Source organism: Asterias amurensis, chromosome 9, assembly GCF_032118995.1.
Source record: "Asterias amurensis chromosome 9, ASM3211899v1".
In the NCBI taxonomy this organism is placed as follows: Eukaryota; Metazoa; Echinodermata; class Asteroidea; order Forcipulatida; family Asteriidae; genus Asterias; species Asterias amurensis.
The window spans coordinates 22,130,872-22,149,265 of NC_092656.1; the positions used below are offsets into that span (position 1 = coordinate 22,130,872).

The window sequence follows — 18,394 nt, forward strand, 5'->3', positions numbered from 1 at the left end:
CTACTAGTCAAGGACGTGTCGTTGCAAAGTTGTTTTCGATTTTGAACCCCCGGGGTAGTGTTGTCTCGACCCGGCGCGTTGGCCACCCTGTTAATCATATCTGGCACCGTGCATTGCTCCCGGTGGTACCGGCATCGCATCGAAGCATCTTGTCCATCGGGACTAGGTACTGCAAGTTATACCTTTGAATCTTATTGATGCAAAAGCATGACGATGGGGCGATTTCTACTGTATCTTCACGTCATTGCTTTAATCTGGCACCAAGGTAAGAATAATATTGATGATATCGAAGTCTTAAAAAGCGCATCTAAAACAATGTATTTAAGGCGCTTGCGAGTGCATACAAAATTCAAAAGGATAGGTTATTGCAGTGATGAACTCTGATACCCTATTTTTTAGCACCTTATAAGGGTTTACAAGGTGCTACGGCGCATACAACAGTGACCCAGGAACACCGGGGCGAACCCCTTCTCCAACATCGTGGAAGTGTCTTGGCCGAGCGGTTAAGAACACCGGAATTCAAACTCTGGTGTTTCTGATCACCAGAGTGTGGGTTCGAATCCCCAGCCGTGACACTTGTGTCCTTCAGCAAGACACTTTACCATTGCTTCGTTCTTCGGATGGGACGTAAAGCCGTTGGTCCCATGTGTTGTGTTAACGCATGTAAAATAACCCAGTGCTCAATTATCGAAAAGAGGGGGTTCGCCTCGGTGCTCCTGGTTGTGGCTGCTGACTGCGCCGTTAGCACCTTGTAAACCCTTATATAAGGTGCTACATAATTGGTTCTCAGAACTCAACACTGATACCTATCTTTCTTAAAGTTTGTATATACTCAGCGCCTTGAATATTTTGTTTGGTAGATACGTGTGCTATGTGAGACTTCGTTATTATTATTAGATTATTAACGTCGTTGCTATAAAGACGTTATTTGGCCAGTCCACTTAACCTTGTTATAGTAATAAAAGTCAACTACATTTGCTATTTGTTCATATTTCTTTTAAAGGTACCTCGAGTCAACTCGACATCCCGCAGCTGTGCAAAGATAACGGCATTGATATTCCCACCTCGGACTCTCAGTATGTTGACCAACTTAAGCTGAGTGAACTCAGCGAAGCCATCAGTTACTTGCAGGGTAATTATTCGTTTAGAACCAGTACCAGTCAGGTCATGCATGGATGTGCTAACATTATAACAAACTTATCCAGGACTAAACATATAAACATGGTTTGCATTTTATACCAGGAATGTTGGACTCGGGTTGTTCAGATATCCTTGGACGTTTTCTCTGCCTCGCCCACTTACCACGACCCAACATCATCAAGAACAAGCTCGCCCAAGAGGGTGCTCCACATCAATTTCTTCTACCTTGCTATGGGGTTTGCCGGGATATATGGCGAAACTGCCGCCACGTAGGGCGCGAACTTGGTCTCCGTCCGCCTCCCGTGTTTGAATGCAAGCGATACCTCCAAGATGACAACGAGTGCCTGACAGGTATGATTTGAATTTCGAAAGCTTGGTTTGTAACTTTGGGTTGCTTTCAATTGCGATAGAACATGCGGTTAAACATACAGTATTAATGGAAAGCCATTTAATAAATATTAATAATAATAATGAACCATTTTTGTATTCGGCATATCGCAATCACTGGTCGCTATATACGCTTTGAATTGAGGAGGTATAACTTCCAATCAACACATCGGCTGGTGAAAATTTGTTTTAGGACTCTGGAGAGTACTGAGCATACAGTGCTATAACAGTTCACACATCGGTGGTTGGGTAAAAATCAATATTATTCTTCTTTATCCCCGATGCAAATTTAACATCTGAATACATCGACTGGTCTTTTGCATCGATCAATCGGTCCTTCTAATCGATCAATCGGTGTTTTTATCGATCAATCCATGAATAAAAAGTCATGAAAAAACGATTGATGAACTTCTATCATACATTGTGGATGTATAAATGACGAGAATTTTGCGGTATATCTATTTTGAGTAGTGTTGGTTCTGAAAAAAAAACCCGGTGATTTAACGTTTCGATGAGATGTTCTGATCGTCTATATTTCTCGATTTCTTCTGAAGACGATCAGAGCATACCGGTCGAAACGTTGAGTCATTAACCACTGTTTTATCCATGAACCAACATTACTCAAAAGAGATATTTACATGGTGCTATACCGCAAACCTCTCTCAATTAGAATCTACATCAGTGTGTATACGCTAACGTGAGGTCTGTTGAGGTATTCTCACTCACAGGCTCCTTTTTTAACTCATAAATTTTGTCAATCCATCGATAGAAAACGCCGATCAATCGATACAAAAGACCGATCGATCCGTAGCGTTCCACAATGTTTTCGTTCTGAAACGAGAGCCATTGACTGGACAGAAGTCGAAGTTCTGATCAGCGCGAGATGTCATCTGATCGTCTGCGGCGGGAAAGTTCTTTTTTGACTTCCCGTCTAAAAATCCTCTGCAAATAAACACTTTTAAGTTTGACCCTGACAAATCCGATTGGTTTGTCTCGAAATGCCCACGTCACCTGTGCCGTATCCTTTCATCATAATAAATTCCTTTCACCCTTTTTTCTCGTAACGTTTGTTCACAGCTGATCAATTCTACCCACCGGCAGACACATCACTCCTCAACAGCGTCACCCGTTTTAGAAACAACAGTGCTTCTTTAGAGTTCCATCCACAGTCAACCTACCATATCTCAAAGTTTGGCGGCATCATTCGCTTCAACGACACCACGGGCTCGAAGTCCATCGTGTGCCGTTTAAGAAATTCTAATCCATTTTACTCTACCACTAAATGTCTTGTTACGTTCGACCGTCCGGATAGTTACACGTTGGAGATATTTCTGGTGAACGGCTTCGGCGAAGGACCGAAGATGCAGTACATTCTCGAGGCAGTTGAAGACGACGACGACAACGTCTCTGCTGAAGATAGCACCTGGATCCTTGGTACCTCCATTTACAAGGTTTCATACGGTTCATATTGTAAGTCCTTATCTAGCCTATTCGGTCTCATGATTTTACCACATGGTCAAGGTTCTCCTTTCCCCCTAAGGTTTCTTCACCTGTCTATTCTTCATCCTTACCAGGAGTGGATTTTAGCCTTGCTTAGGGCAACTTGCCTGCCAAAATAAAAACTCTATCCCATTGGCATTCAATCCCTTACCATACAATGGGCCTGGCTAAGGTCGCTGTCAACCCGAGTGCATTATAACCAAATCCACGGCACACGTTCTCTCGAGTCTTAAAGGAACACGTTGCCATGGATCGGACGAGTTGGTCTATAAAAAGCATTTGTAACCGTTTGTTATAAAATGCATATGGTTGGAATGATCCACACACGCATGCCTCGAAATTGCACGGTTTTCCTTTTACCTCGTCGACTAACACGGTCGGCCATTTATGGGAGTCAAATTTTTTGCTTCCATAAATGGCCAACCGTGTTAGTTCGCACCGTAAAAGGAAAACCACGCAATTTCGAGCCAAATTTGTGTGGATTATTGTATTCTACTTTTTAAAACATCTTTCCAATCATATGCATGTAATAACAAACAGTTACAAATGTTTTGCATAGACCAACTCGCCCGATCAAAGGTAACGTGTTCCTTTAACCCGATGAGCTCTTTGCAAATCACTTTAAAGCCTTGCTTAGTGAGGTTTCGATGTGTATTGGTTTTCGGAAACTCTACCTTTATTTTGCTGTATATATGTTCTTTGAGAACCTCTTTTGCCATTTATAATTCTACTGTCGCGCAAGTTCTCAAAGAAATACAAGAGTATATACACATGGTGTACCGTAAACCAAATATACAAGTTAAAGTATAACAGCTTTTAATTATACTGCTAGGGTCGTGTAGTGATGTCTCCGTGGAGTTGTGCCCGAACCACACCAAGGCAGCTCTGCCAAACCCTTTCTGGCCAGACCATCCAAACACGCTAGAGTCCGTGGAGCGAGATCTGGTGATCTTCTCGCAGCTTTTGGCCGGGGGTTGCGACGGCAACCTCAACTGGTTCCTGTGCGCTTCTTACCTGCCGACTTGCACCGAGGAAGGAGTGGTTTTTCCCCCGTGCAGGGAAACTTGCTATTTTGCTTATCGGAGGTGCCCTCCTCTCGCACAGTTCTTCCGCACCCGTCTGCCCATGCCGGACTGTCAGAACTTACCATTGAGGAGTTCTGGGAAGTGCTTGAGCGAGCCAGGTAAATACAGGTCTTTGTTTAAACAAAGAGCAAGCAAGAAGCGAACGACCCACCCCCTAAAAAAAAAACTTACAAAAACAAACATGACCTAAAGTCAATTGTACTACACACATTTTTGATCTTGGATTTCAAAGGATTTCAAAGGATTCACACAATTTCGTATACACATTCTGAAGCTTTCTGGGTCAGAATTGACTCAGATACATATCCCGTTGAGCTTGACCCCTCTGGGTCAGTATCACCCGGAATCTGTCAAAAACTAGCAATTCTTACACAAAGATTGACAAAAACTCATCATGCTATTGATACTGGTGTCTATATCACCCACCCCTGGAGTATATATTTTTTTTTTTAGGGGAGTTGTATATAATGGTGTAAACCCTGGTCATTTTAATTCTATAGACGGAAAATTAACACAATCAAACAAAAGTGCTTCATCGTCTATATTGATGATATAAAGTTTGTGTTAATTGATTTCAGAGACAATCGGTATACAAAAGGTGATTGTTGCGACGCATGAGCAGATGATAATAAGAGTCTCCTTTGCATAGTTACAAACAAACATAGTTACAAACATTACTTAGTGTTCAACTAATATTCACGTTGAAACAAAAGGTTACTCTATATAAAGACAATGGGTAGTCATGATAGTTTGCTGTTCTCATATCTAGGTATGTCTGCTGCACAAGAAGTCTCCACAGCCACGTGCAAGTGTGAAGACATTGCCATCCCGATGTGCCAGTCTGGCATACCATACACAAAGACAAGAATGCCAAACTATCTGAACATGACCACACAGTACGACGCCCGGCAATATTTAGAGAGTTTAGCTTACCCAATAACCCACAGCCACTGTTCTCCGTATCTTCGGATCTTCCTTTGTGCAGTCAGTGTACCAAGGTGGGTATTATTTTAAGTTTGTTGAAATCGTTTATTTACTCAACAATTATTCAAACCTTGCCGAAGTATGGCAAAGTGTAGACCGCTTTCGTTAAAACCATCACCGAAGACCAAGAGTGAGTTCGAATGTGCAAAATGGTTATTAACTAAAGGTCAACCATTATTGCACTCGAACCCAGGCTGGTCGGCCATTTGGTTTACTACTGTGGTCAACCATTTGGAACCAGCCTCGAGCCCATGGTTTCTTCACTGGTCCCAACAGCATGTTCCTTTGTAACGTATGTAAAGCGCAAAGGGGAACCAGTGGCACTATAGCGAAGAGGTTTAAGGTTGACTAGACTTCCAAATGAGTCGTCCGAGTGAGTGCGTTATGTTCGGTGCTGGTGCCCACTCGAACTTGCTCCCAGCGACACAGTTCTGCGAATAAACTTACTACATTGACTCCTCGCTCTATGATTCATCCAGTGACAGACCCCTTTGTTGCTTTACACAAACGTATTACAGGTGCTTCGAGAGCGACCCAACCTCCCACCGACGTGTCCCGTGCAGAGAGTTGTGCGAAGCGGCTAAGAAAGACTGCATCGGAATCTTTAGTGAGAGTCGAACTAAATGGCCCCGAAGCCTCGAATGTGAGGGACTTCCACTTCAACAAACAGGAGACTGCTACGACGGAGGTATTATTATAACCAGTTTGATTATATAAGCCAACAGATGCAGGATCTCAACATCTATACTCTCTGACGTTGGGTAGGGCGTCTATTTATTGCGAAAAAGACAGCTTGTTTACGGTAAGAATTACCGTTTTTGGAGTTAATTAAAGCCCGAATGTGATACAATTTTTGACGTCACAAATTCGGAACGAAAATTTCGAAACAGTAGTGTGTTCAACTTTTGCGAAACAGTCCCAGCAAAAACAGGGCTGTAATGTCAAAAATCGCTTCACAATTAAATAATACATTTAAAGAATACAATTTGTATAATTGAACAAAACAAGAATAAACTTTGAATGGTGGAAATACGATATGGAAAGGTTTGCGGAAACACCATGTAGTTACTATCTCAAAATGAGTTAAGGGTGGTTCTGAAAAGAACTGTTGGTTTCAAATCGACGTTTCAATCAGATAAGCTCTGATCATCTTCTGGAGAACCCCAACTCATTTAGAGATAGTCATTACATGGTGTTATCGAAAACCTTTCCATATCTTTTTTATTTCGTTGTTTAACTCTGCTGGCAAGTCACGTAATCTGTCTGTTGAAATTTTTCTATAAACAGACATGACTTTTTTTCCTTGTATAGTGGCAGACGAACCGGTAAATGATGAGAAATCAGAAGATGTTCCAACCATGGCCCCCGCGGTGGCAGAACGTCGTTATGATCTGAAGGATCTAGGGTTGCCATCACTGTTCCGAGGCTGGGTTGATGTACAGGGACAAGGGTCGCCTATTGACTACTGCAGGTAAGACCTGAAGTGACCTCACACGCAGCCTACTCTCTGTCCATGGTATGCCATTTTTGGTATTGGGAGACTTCGAAACGCTGGGTGGCAGCAGACTGATATACTATAGATGTATTTTCATTGTATACCTTGTTTTGAACATGCGCACATTACCGAGAACGATGTATTTATTTTAGTGGGTAAAGCTGCTGCCACTTAGCGTCCCAAAAGTCCCTTTTTCGGTTCGCGCGTCTAACCAAGTGCGTATCGCCTATAAGTAGAATACAACACAATACAAAACAAAAAGGCATTTATACACCACTGTGTCATTTAGATCGCAGCGGTTGATGAAGCACATGACTCAAGAACAAAATTAAAACAGGGAATCTACTTCCAAAATGGTACAGAAACCATAGACTTTCGTAGGTGATGACGTCAGGTGAGTTATAGTCATTCTAGAAACTGGCGGCCGTTACTGAATCATGACTTAATAGTGACTGACTTTATAGTGTTTAAACACTGAAAACAATTACTCTTTTTCACGTAGGGTGGTGACCATAACGAATCGTCAAGGTGCGACGCCCTTCCTGTCATGCGCACTGGCAGGCATGCAGGGAGCCGGAGAGTACAACTACAACAGTACGGGGGCGTGGTTTGATGCAGGTCACATGGACACGTGGTACATGAGAGATGTCAATCAAGATGGGAGGGACGACTACTGTAGGTAAAGGAGAAACGATGTGCTTTGGTTTTATTTTAAGAGCGGTATTTGAAACGTACAAGTTATAAACTTTTCGCGAAACAATGTACGGTCAATTCCATTGGAATTGTTAATAAGTTGGAATTCAATCACCAATGACGATTGTCGAAGATTATGATTACGCCTGACTATTATAACACTTACAAATTATTGCCGTCAACTTTATTTGGTGCCGCTTAAAGTCACGATGTCTATGCATTCCTATACACCTCTTGTTTTACCGATTCTTTTACACAATTGTTTTCCTTTCTCTTGTTTTGATTTCGATAGGTGTGTGGGTTGCATACCCGAGACATACATCTCATGCCTCCTCGCGGATGACGGTGGATTTTCAGGTGCGGTGTTCGACTTCCAGCCTCCCCAAGGAGGTTGCCACTACATCAGGGTCAACCCATTCTTTGGAACGCCCTAATAATTATGAAAGCACTAAACTAATAAAGGAACACGTTGCCTTGGATCGGTCGAATTGGTCTTTGAAAAGCGTTTGTAACCGTTTGTTATAAAATGCATATGAGTAGAAAGATGTGTTAAAAGTAGAATACAATGATCCACTCAAACATGCCTCAAAACTGCACGGTTTTCCTTCTACCTCGTCGACTAAAAAAATTGACTCCCATGACTCCCATAAATGGCCGACCGTGTTAGTTCGCAAAGTAAAAGGACAACAACGCAATTTCGAGGCAAATGTGTTTGGATCATTGTATTCTACTTTTAAAACATCTTTCCAACCATATGCATTTTATAACAAACGGTTACAAACGCTTTTTATAGACCAACTCGTCCGATCCAAGGCAACGTGTTCCTTTAAGAGCGCTAAACAGCCAGTTTGCAACTAGAGCCCTGGCGGTTTTACTCTTTTGTTATAATCTGTATTTGTGGACAGCACAGAGGAGGAATGGTCCTATATAGGGCTAGTTTGCAACTAGCTAATTTAAAAAAATACTCTTTGTATGAAATAAATTTAAATTCTAAAAGAAAACGATGGAGAAACATAGTTTTTAAATATGAGCAGCAAGAGAAAGTTTACACGCCGGATTATGTACAAAAAAAGACTGGTCTGCTGTCTCAGCGAATCCCCTTTGAATAGGGATACAGTTTAGTGATCTCAGACGAAAACAACTTTTTTTCAAATATCCAAGCCGGTTGTCTTTCTAAAATGTGTCAGCAGGCCACTTAAGAAAAGCGGGGGGAACCTTTTTTTTTTTTTTTTTTTTTTTTTTTTTTTTTTGGGGGGGGGGGGGGGCTTAAACTTCCTGGTAGTGAGGAATAATCACTCTTTATAAAATATTGGATTGGAAGGACCGCCCATACCATAAAATATTGTGTTTATATACAACAAATATATATGTATTGTTGTTTTAAAAAGTTATGGAATAAAGAAAATGCTTTGTCAACTATACACGTTGTAATATAGATAGATTTGCCGTAGTCAAAAAAAAAAAGACATTCTGGAAATTAAATAATTTATTGTTTGTGGAAAATGTGCATGACAAGTAAAAAAGATGCCGAATGTTCACTTGTCCACCTCGATCGTGCGTTGCTCACCGATTTAATAGGGGTTGCGGAGGGTGATTTAAAGAAAATAAGAAAAAAGACTAAGGTCAATTTCATAGAGCCAATTTAGCACAACAAAAGTAAGTAAGCTTACCAGTAAAAGGTTACCAGCTAAAACACCATTTCACATGTACAAAGTGTGACTGGTATCATGTCTATTGTTTCTTTAGCAGACACTGAAGATGGGCATAGCTCATATGGCGTTATCAGCGAGAGGGGGGGGGGTTGGGGTGGGGTGTAGGAATGAAAAATGCAGAAAACAATGGATGGATTGATACAACAATGCCCCGACCTGTAGCAACAAGTTAGGTGACACCCTTAGGAAATGAATGCAGACTTTACAACTACCCTATATTGTTTGTCGAACCAAAATAGATCCATGCAGGACCCTGGACGTTTCCACAGAAAGGGTAGACTTGTGGACAAGTCGTTAATGGTCTGTCGCGATCAGATAGTCGAGTCGTGGTGGTGGCGTAATGATTGAGGGTTCCGCATCGAATACTGCATTCGCGAGATCAATGTTCTCGCGCGAAGCTGCTTGCTGCTCCATCGACTACTCCCCTCCATGCTCAGCGCAAAGAAGCGCGAGAGCAATTAGTCTTGCCCGGGCAAGCAGTCTCGCGAGAACATTGCAGCGAGAATCGCGAAAAGAGTCGGAGCGCTATATCACCACGACAAACATTTCACGACTTGTCAACGAGTCTACTGAAACGGAAGACTCCACAGGAATCTCGGTATTTTTTGGGTTGAATTTCGAACTACTTGTCACTTACCCCGGGTTTCAGCCCACGGCGCACAGTACCGGTACGACAGCTCAAAGTGTTAAAAACCATGCTTTAAAGGCAGTGGACACTATTGGTAATTGTCAAAGACTAGCCTTCACAGTTGGTGTATCTCAACATACGCTTAAAGTAACAAACATGTGAAAATTTGAGCTCAATCGGTCATCGAACTTGCGAGATAATAATCAAAAAAAGAAAAAACACCCTTGTCACACGAACTTGTGTGCGTTTAGATGCTTGATTTCGAGACCTCAAGTTCCAAACCTGAGGTCTTGAAATCAAATTTGTAGAAAAATACTTCTTTCTCGAAAACTACATTGCTTCAGAAGGAGCCGTTTCTCACAATGTTTTATACCATCAACCTCACCCCATTACTCGTCACCAAGAAAGGTTTAATGCTAGTAAATATTTTGAGTGTTTACCAATAGTGTCCACTGCCTTTAAAGGGATCTGCAAAACATTAATGGGCTATGGGGGAATGTTTTTGTTTGAGCTTTGTAACTCTGATTTTAAAGATGTCACAACCCTGAGTCCCCTGCATAAAAACTTTATACTTGGTAAGAGCAAAGCGAGCTGTTGATAGCATATAACGGCTCCCCATGAAGTAACGTAGTTTTTGAGAACGAGGTTATTTCTCACTCAAATAATAAAAGACTTCAGCTGGAGCCTGATATGCGTCTGAAAGCACCAAGGGTGTTTCTTCTTTCTTTATTATCTTGCAAATTCGATGATCAACTGATCCCAAATTTTCACAGTTTTTTTTCTGCATAATGTTGGGATACACCAAGTATTATAAATACATGGTCTTTGACACGTTAACGCACCCATGAAATGTATATAGCACACAAATGTAAACAATTCCACAGGCGTTCTTCACTCTGTTTATGATTGTAGCTTTTTCACACTATAGAGCAATGTTTGAACACGATTGTTTACTAACATTTTTACATCCAAGCTTTCACATAAATATTTACACAACAACTCAAGGCCGAGCCATTTCAAATTTACTTTCGGTTTGTACGCTCCCCGTAAGATGTCTTGACCCATCGGCCACCCCGCTGGTACCGATAATCACATTGAAGCGTCCGAGCTCATCGGGACTAGGTACAGCCAAGTATTACTACCTTTAAATCTCATTGATGCAAAAGACTGTATACTCGACGATGGCGCGTATTCTACTGTGTGTTCACGTTATTGCTTTAGTCTGGCACCAAGGTAAGAATTTTACTCCAGCCTTTTATAGAATTATCCCACTGTATAAGCATAGGGGATCGAGGACCTTCTTGCAAGTATATAATTGCATCAATGTTAACCTGTATGTTACGCACTGCACAATTTGACGAATAATGTTTTGATTGTGTGCATGTATGTTTTGAGGGTTAAATTTCTGTTAATAAGGTGCAACAGGGACCTATGTCTATTTAAGAGCTGTAAAGCAAGAAATATTGCTTTAAGGGAAGGTACACATTTTGGTAACTACTCAAAACAAATATTAACATAAAAACTTACTTGGTAACGAGCACTGGAGAGCTCTTGATAGTATAAAACATTGTGAGAAAATGTTCCCTCTGTAGCACAGAGTTTGAGAAAAATACTTATTATTTACAATGTATCAATATTTATTTATTTAACAGGTACCGCGAGTCAACTCGACATCCCGCAGCTGTGCAAAGATGAAGGCATTGATATTCCCACCTCGGACCCTCAGTATGTTGACCAACTTCGGCTGAGGGAACTCGACGAAACTATCACGTACTTGCAAGGTATAATTCAATTTAAGTAAGTCCGTCGTGGCGGTAGATCTGTCTTACATCCGGAGATTTATGGTCCCCCATCCATAATATGACAAACACGTACCAAGTTCTTTTGATAGCGCCCTCTGTCGAATCCTTCTCTTCGTACCGCAAGTTAACTTTCCATATGGGGGGGGGGGGCAGAGTCTCTGGTGGACAGATTTCACTGAGACACCGGTCCGAAAGTGTCAACAATTACTGACTTAACCAGGGACTAAACTTATAAAACTGCATTTTTCATATATCAGGTCTGTTGGACTCGGGTTGTTCAGACGTCCTTGGACGTTTTCTCTGCGTCGCCTACTTACCGAGACCCAACGTCATCAAGAACAAGCTCGCCCAAGATGGTGCTCCACACCAATTTCTCCTACCCTGCTCTGGGGTTTGCCGGGATATATGGCGAAACTGCCGCAGTACGGCCAGCCAACTTGGTCTCCGTCGGCCTGACGTGTTTGACTGCAGTAAGCGCTACCTTCACGAGGACAACATTGATTGCCTGACAGGTAAAATGTTTCAAAACTATGCTTGGGTTTTTGTAATTGGGGCGCTTATAGTCCATGCCTAGACTTGTCGTTAAATGTCTGTCGCGGTCATAGCGTTCCGACTCTCGTTCCGAGTTATGGAACGCCAAAGGGGCAGAAATTCTGACCAACATTTCGAATTGTCTTGTGCATCGATCCTTGCCACCGGATTCGATAGACGGCGTCCTACATTGTTTTCGTTCTGAAACCAGAGGCGTGTCAGTGACCATGTCGATGTTTCGATTTAGTGCGATACGTCCTCTGATCGTTTGCTAGATAGTACTTTAAGTTTGACCTTGACAATTCTGATTGGGTTGTCTCGAAATATGTCGTATTCTTTCCCTCATGTTATTTTCATTCGCCTTTTGTCTCGTAATGCTTGTTCACAGCTGATCATCTCTACCCACCAGTAGACACACCTCTACTCAACAGCGTCACCCGCTTCAGAAACAACAGTGCCTTTTTAGAGTTCCATCCACAGTCAACCTACCATATCTCAAAGTTTGGTGTCCTCATTCGCTTCAACGACACCACGGGCCCGAAGTCCAACATGTGCCGTTTAAAAAATTCCAATCCCGACTACACTATGAATACATGTATTGAAGTATTCGACCGTCCGGATAGTTACGCGTTGGAGTTGTTTCTGGTGAATGGCTTCGGTGAAGGACCGAAGATGCGTTACGTGCTCGAGGCAGTTGAAGACGACGTCTCTGCTGAGGATAGCACCTCGGTCATGGGTACCTCGATCTACAAGGCATCATACGGTTCATATTGTAAGTCTTAAAACCTATTCAATCTTGATATGTCGACTGATGATCGACTACCCCTTTTCTTTATACCCAAAGTCTAAAGCCAACCTGCTATCAGTAAGAATGTTTCAGCCTGAAACTAGGAATTTTGATTAAACACTGATTTGGGCTTTTGAACCAAATCTACCCTCAACAGGGGCGCGTTGTCACGTACTCCTGTTGCTGAAACAGGGTTACCAACAATCTGCTGCTGACAACACCAGAGCGTGGGTCAAGTGCACTAGAATGCTCGGCCACGACTAGACTTGATTGAAATCCCGTTCTCGTGCGGAAGGTCTCTATATAAACATACACCCACCCGCCGCCGCCAATGTATTGTGGTCCCGAGAATGGAACAGGTTTGGGAATGCAGAGCAACGCAAAGAAATATTTTTCTGAGATTGGGACTTGAGTCAAGTCTAGGCCACGACACGCGGCCACAATGATATTCTTTTCAAACCAGAGTTAGGCCTATTCCTAAAAGCCGTTAATGTCTTGCAACATTTAATGTTAATGTTTAGGGTCGTGTAGTGATGTTGATGTGAAGTTGTGCCCGAATCACACCAGGGCAGCCCTGCCCAACCTTGTCTGGCCAAACCACCCGTACACCCGGACAACGGAGCACGTGGAGAATATTCTGACAGCCTTCTCACAGCTTTTTACTGGGGGTTGCGAGTTCAACCTCAACTGGTTCCTATGTGCTTCTTACCTTCCGTCATGCACCGAGGCAGGAGTGATTATTCCCCCGTGCAGGGAAACTTGCTATAGGGCTCACACTAGGTGCCCTCCTATTGCACAGTTCTTCCAGGGCGTTCTACCCCTGCCGGACTGTCAGAACTTACCATGGAGAAGTTCTGGGAAGTGCGTGAGCGAACCCGGTAAATATAAGTCTTTATTTAAATAAATAAATAAATAAATAAATAAATAAATAAATAAATAAATAAATAAATAAATAAATAAATAAATAAATAAATAAATAAATAAATGAATGAACAAAGACATATTGACAAACAAGTTGTATTAAATTTACAGTGGTAAAACAAATAAAGCATTTCGTTTCTCGTATATTTTTTTCATTCAAACACAACTACTTAAATGTATGTTATTATAACACCCCTTGCAAGTATTCTGCCTGCTCATTGGTTTAGAGCGCGTCACATGACATGTCTTAGTTTTGCCAGACGACGGCCGTGTGATAGAGCGTCGGTTTGCCATTATCCACACCTGGGATTTAAAAAAAAAATCTTAATTCATAATAACCAACAATCTATTTTTTTCGCGGCGAAATGAGTTCGAGGAAACGAAGAAGTATTTTGAGAGAACGCAAACGTATTTAAGGTAAAAAAAAATATATATTTCTGGGGGGGGGGGGAGAGACCACGAAATATTACTTAATACTTTGAGGGAACTAAAAATGATACCAAGTTCTCTGTCTTGACTTTGTATATATCTATTGCTAATGTTTTTACTTGTATAGGTGTGTCTGCCGAACCAGAAGTCGTCACACCTGAGGGTCAATGTGAAGACATCGCCATCCCAATGTGCCGGTCCGACATACCATACACAAAGACAAGCATGCCAAACTATCTGAACATGACCAACCAGTATGAAGCCAGGCTACATTTACAAAATTTTTACTCACTAGTGAACACTGACTGCTCTCCATATCTTCGGACCTTTCTATGTGCGGTCAGTGTACCACGGTATGTTTATTAATTTGTTTGTGGGATTTGAGAAAATCCTTTAAAACTCACATTCTGACAATTTTACATAGCTTGACCCATTGATTTAACAGCATCATTAGTTTCATAGTAGATACCAAACACCCGATCCATCTGCAGATTGGAAAAGAAGCTTCCTGCATCCATGAGAATGTCTCAGTTTATAGTCTATGACACAATGTAATTATTTCTCTCATTTCTCCAGGTGCGTTGATGATGGTTCCAGCCCGACCAAACGAGTCCCATGCAGAGAGCTATGTGAAAAAGCTAGGAGTGGATGTAGGGAGCTCTTGACTAACTTTGGTATCAGTTGGCCTAAAAATCTGGAATGCGAGAAACTTCCAGGTCGAGAAACTGGAGCTTGCTATAACGGAGGTATCAAAACATTCTGTCCCTCCTCTTTCTTTCAATTTTGTAAATATGATCTCATACTTAAAGACAGTGGACACGTCTTTTGTTTTATAAGTATCTAAATCATTTGGTTATACGTCTCTAAGTTAACTTTTGTGTTAACATTATTTACTCCGACAAGTCACATGATCTTATGAAAGTGTTAAAGACATATTTGCTCCAATTGTTTTTAGCAGACGATGAGAAATCAGAAGATGTTCCAACCCTGACCGCGGTAGCAGCACGTCGTTATGAACTCAATGATCTAGGGTTGCCATCACTGTTCCGAGGCTGGGTTGATGTACAGGGACAAGGAGCGGCTAATGACTACTGCAGGTAAGACTCACTGTAATGACGTCACACGGTGCTTACGTCACACATGGTCTGCCATTTTTTGATTATGGGGAACTTCTAAACGCTAGGTGGCAGCAGACTTACCGTGTAAATTCCCATTGTTCAAGTTCTAAGCATGTGCACATTACCGAGAGCACTGGATTTACCGGGTATGTCTGTTGCACCTACTGTCCCAAAAGTCCCATCTTGGCATGATGATAACAGTGCACGTTTAACCATGTACATATCGCCTACGTAAAACCCTTTCTCTATGGTAAAATACACAGTAACTCACAGTGAATCTACTTCCAAAACAACCAATGTTAATTGTAGGTGACGTCAGGTGATTTTAGTCACAGTACATATCGCCTACGTAAAACCCTTTCTCTATGGTAAAATACACAGTAACTCACAGTGAATCTACTTCCAAAACAACCAATGTTAATTGTAGGTGACGTCAGGTGATTTTAGTCACAGTACATATCGCCTACGTAAAACCCTTTCTCTATGGTAAAATACACAGTAACTCACAGTGAATCTACTTCCAAAACAACCAATGTTTATTGTAGGTGACGTCAGGTGATTTTAGTCACAAACTCTCAGTGCACTTCCTAGACCGATTCTTTGTTTCTCATTTTATTCCAGAAGATTGCAGTCTTTACTAAATCAACTTGAAATAATTATGCAATGATGACATTTTACTTTTGCTATGCTGAAAAAAAACCATGTATATGCCTATGACTCTCTTTAAACCTCGTAGGGTATAGACCATGTGAACTTTGTTTACAATAAGTGTGACCTTGCACATTCTTTCAGTATTCTGGCAGGCACTGTACTACACAGGTCATATGGGAAAGTTGACATTTTGTGTCATAATTTCCACATAAATCAAAGAATTATGACAGTAAAAGCTGGACAAGTTTTGAGCTGTGCCCCCTTTCATCGTATCAAAAGTTGATAAGAATTAGACAGTACAATCTCCATAAAATATAAGATTTTATGGTTTCTTCCATTAGGCTGTGTACAAATCCTGCTTGCAGGAAGTCCAGGCTCTGTGACTCTTTTGTAAAAATGTGATGTCACAGGTCACATCGTCTTTAGGTACACAGTACCGAACAGGGAATTTAATTCCAAAATGGTGCAACAACCTTTATAGATTATCGTAGGTGATGACGTCAGGTGAATTATGGCCATTCCAGAAATTGGCGTCCTTTATTGAATCATCTTCTGATTATAGATAATTGACTTAAAAGTGTTTACAGTGCTGAAAACAATGACTTTTTTTCACGTAGGGTGGTGACCACAACGAATCGTCAAGGTGCGACGCCCTTCCTGTCATGCGCACTGGCAGGCATGCAGGGAACCGGCGAGTACAACTACAACAGTACGGGGGCGTGGTTTGATGCAGGTCACATGGACACGTGGTACATGAGAGATGTCAATCAAGATGGGAGGGACGACTACTGCAGGTAAGAGAGAAGCTGTGTGGTTTTTATTTCAAAACGTACGGAGATCCTACGGGCACAGATCGAAAGGATACCAAATTCCGGATACCAAGGTGTGGCTGGAAATAGAACCCACGGACGACCATATATAATGCGATGACTCGACACCATCCAATCAAGCTGACTTCACAATTATAGATCCCTTAAGTGCATTGGCCGCCATCTTTGATGAATAATGTGCACGCGTGAAAAACTATCATTTTGCAGAGGCCTTGTACAGCGCGTACTCACGTGCACGTTTCTATTTATCTTCATCAGAGACGGTGGTCAATGAGGTCATGTGCAATCTATCAAATTGATTTCGCACTGTTTGTCTGTAAACAGGCAAGTTTTAAGCACTTTCGTCCCCCCCATGTTTTTTGACCACCTTTATGTTGAAGCCCAAGTATTGCACTGTGTAAGATCAAACCCTGTGTCCTGCCTTGGGCATTGATCCTGGGGGCAAAGGATGACACAACTTTTTGAAGGGTGGGGACACAGTATCAAATGCTCCCCTTAAATTGGCCCAAGATTGCACCACGGAGCATCTAAAATGCAAGCGGGCCCCGGACCCCACGCCTTAAATATTATGACTAACGATGCCCCCCTTCCATCAGATCAGATTGACGACCATGAATATATGTTGATACCTCACCATGCAATGCCTCAAAAAACATAATTATTACTTGTTTTTTTTTATCTCGATAGGTGTGTTGGTTGCATACCCGAGACATACATCTCATGCCTCCTCGCGGATGACGGTGGATTCTCAGGAGCGGTGCTCGACTTCCAGCCTCCTCAAGGAGGTTGCCACTACATCAGGGTCAATCCATTCTTTGGAACGCCCTAAAAACGTCTTATCAAACATGAAAACATTTGTGTTTAAAGCTTGTGATAATTAGTTGCAGTAATGTTGCATCCCGTTTATGTATGTATTTACACAGCAACGAATTATGAGAGAGTTTTTATGCGTGAACGTTAAAAAGCGTTAACTCATTGGATCTTTTAATGTTTTACTATGTGAATCCTTTTTAATTTTTAAGTACATGTAGTCCATAGACGTTTAAAGGCACTGGACACTATGGTAGTTACTCAAAATAAAAATAAAAATTCTTGGTATAACAAGCAATGGAGAGATGTTAGTAGTATTAGAAATTGTGAGAAACGGCTTTCTCTGAAGTAACGTACTTTTTGAGAAAGAGGTAATGGGAAACTTTAGACTATCTGCAATTGAGTCAAAATTGTAACGGATTTGTATAAAGTTATTTTATGATACACCAAGTTAGAATACTGGGTCTTTTTTTAAAGAGAGAACAACAAAAAAAGCATCAATGCAAATCATCCATTATACAAGGTACAGAATTGAAACATAATTATAACATGGTTAAAGATATTAAAGGCTACAGATATTAAGTGATGTCTGGTCAGCGCCATTTGAGTATTAAATCGTTAGAATTAAGCACAAGTATTAAGAGAGGCGTATAAACTGTGCAAGTCTCGCGCAGATTTGAACTTCCGGGACCATTGTGGTCCCAACCTTATGGAGTTTTACGTTGGGGAGATTTTGTTTCGTCCATTACTTTAGTTTAATATAGTTTATGACCATAAAAATGCCATATGTTGTTAAAAATGTAATACTAATTAACAACATATATAAAAGTAATAATAAAGTCAACATAATAACGAAGAAAAACCGATATTTAAACTTGACCTCAGGTCAGG

At 41.4% G+C, this 18,394-nt stretch overlaps 1 protein-coding gene across 1 annotated transcript; it reads left to right on the forward strand.

The window, feature by feature from the left end:
• Nucleotides 1-55: 55 nt before the first annotated feature.
• Nucleotides 56-17,864, forward strand: LOC139941939 (uncharacterized). The gene is made up of 20 exons (XM_071938584.1): nucleotides 56-265; nucleotides 1,004-1,132; nucleotides 1,243-1,491; nucleotides 2,605-2,997; nucleotides 3,860-4,210; nucleotides 4,882-5,110; nucleotides 5,615-5,784; nucleotides 6,408-6,567; nucleotides 7,094-7,270; nucleotides 7,577-7,715; nucleotides 10,791-10,857; nucleotides 11,277-11,405; nucleotides 11,684-11,938; nucleotides 12,346-12,729; nucleotides 13,266-13,622; nucleotides 14,222-14,447; nucleotides 14,671-14,840; nucleotides 15,050-15,191; nucleotides 16,481-16,657; nucleotides 17,381-17,864. The coding sequence occupies exons 1-20, from the start codon at nucleotides 208-210 to the stop codon at nucleotides 17,520-17,522; spliced, it is 4,104 nt and encodes a 1,367-aa protein (XP_071794685.1). The 5' UTR covers nucleotides 56-207; the 3' UTR covers nucleotides 17,523-17,864.
• Nucleotides 17,865-18,394: the final 530 nt, after the last annotated feature.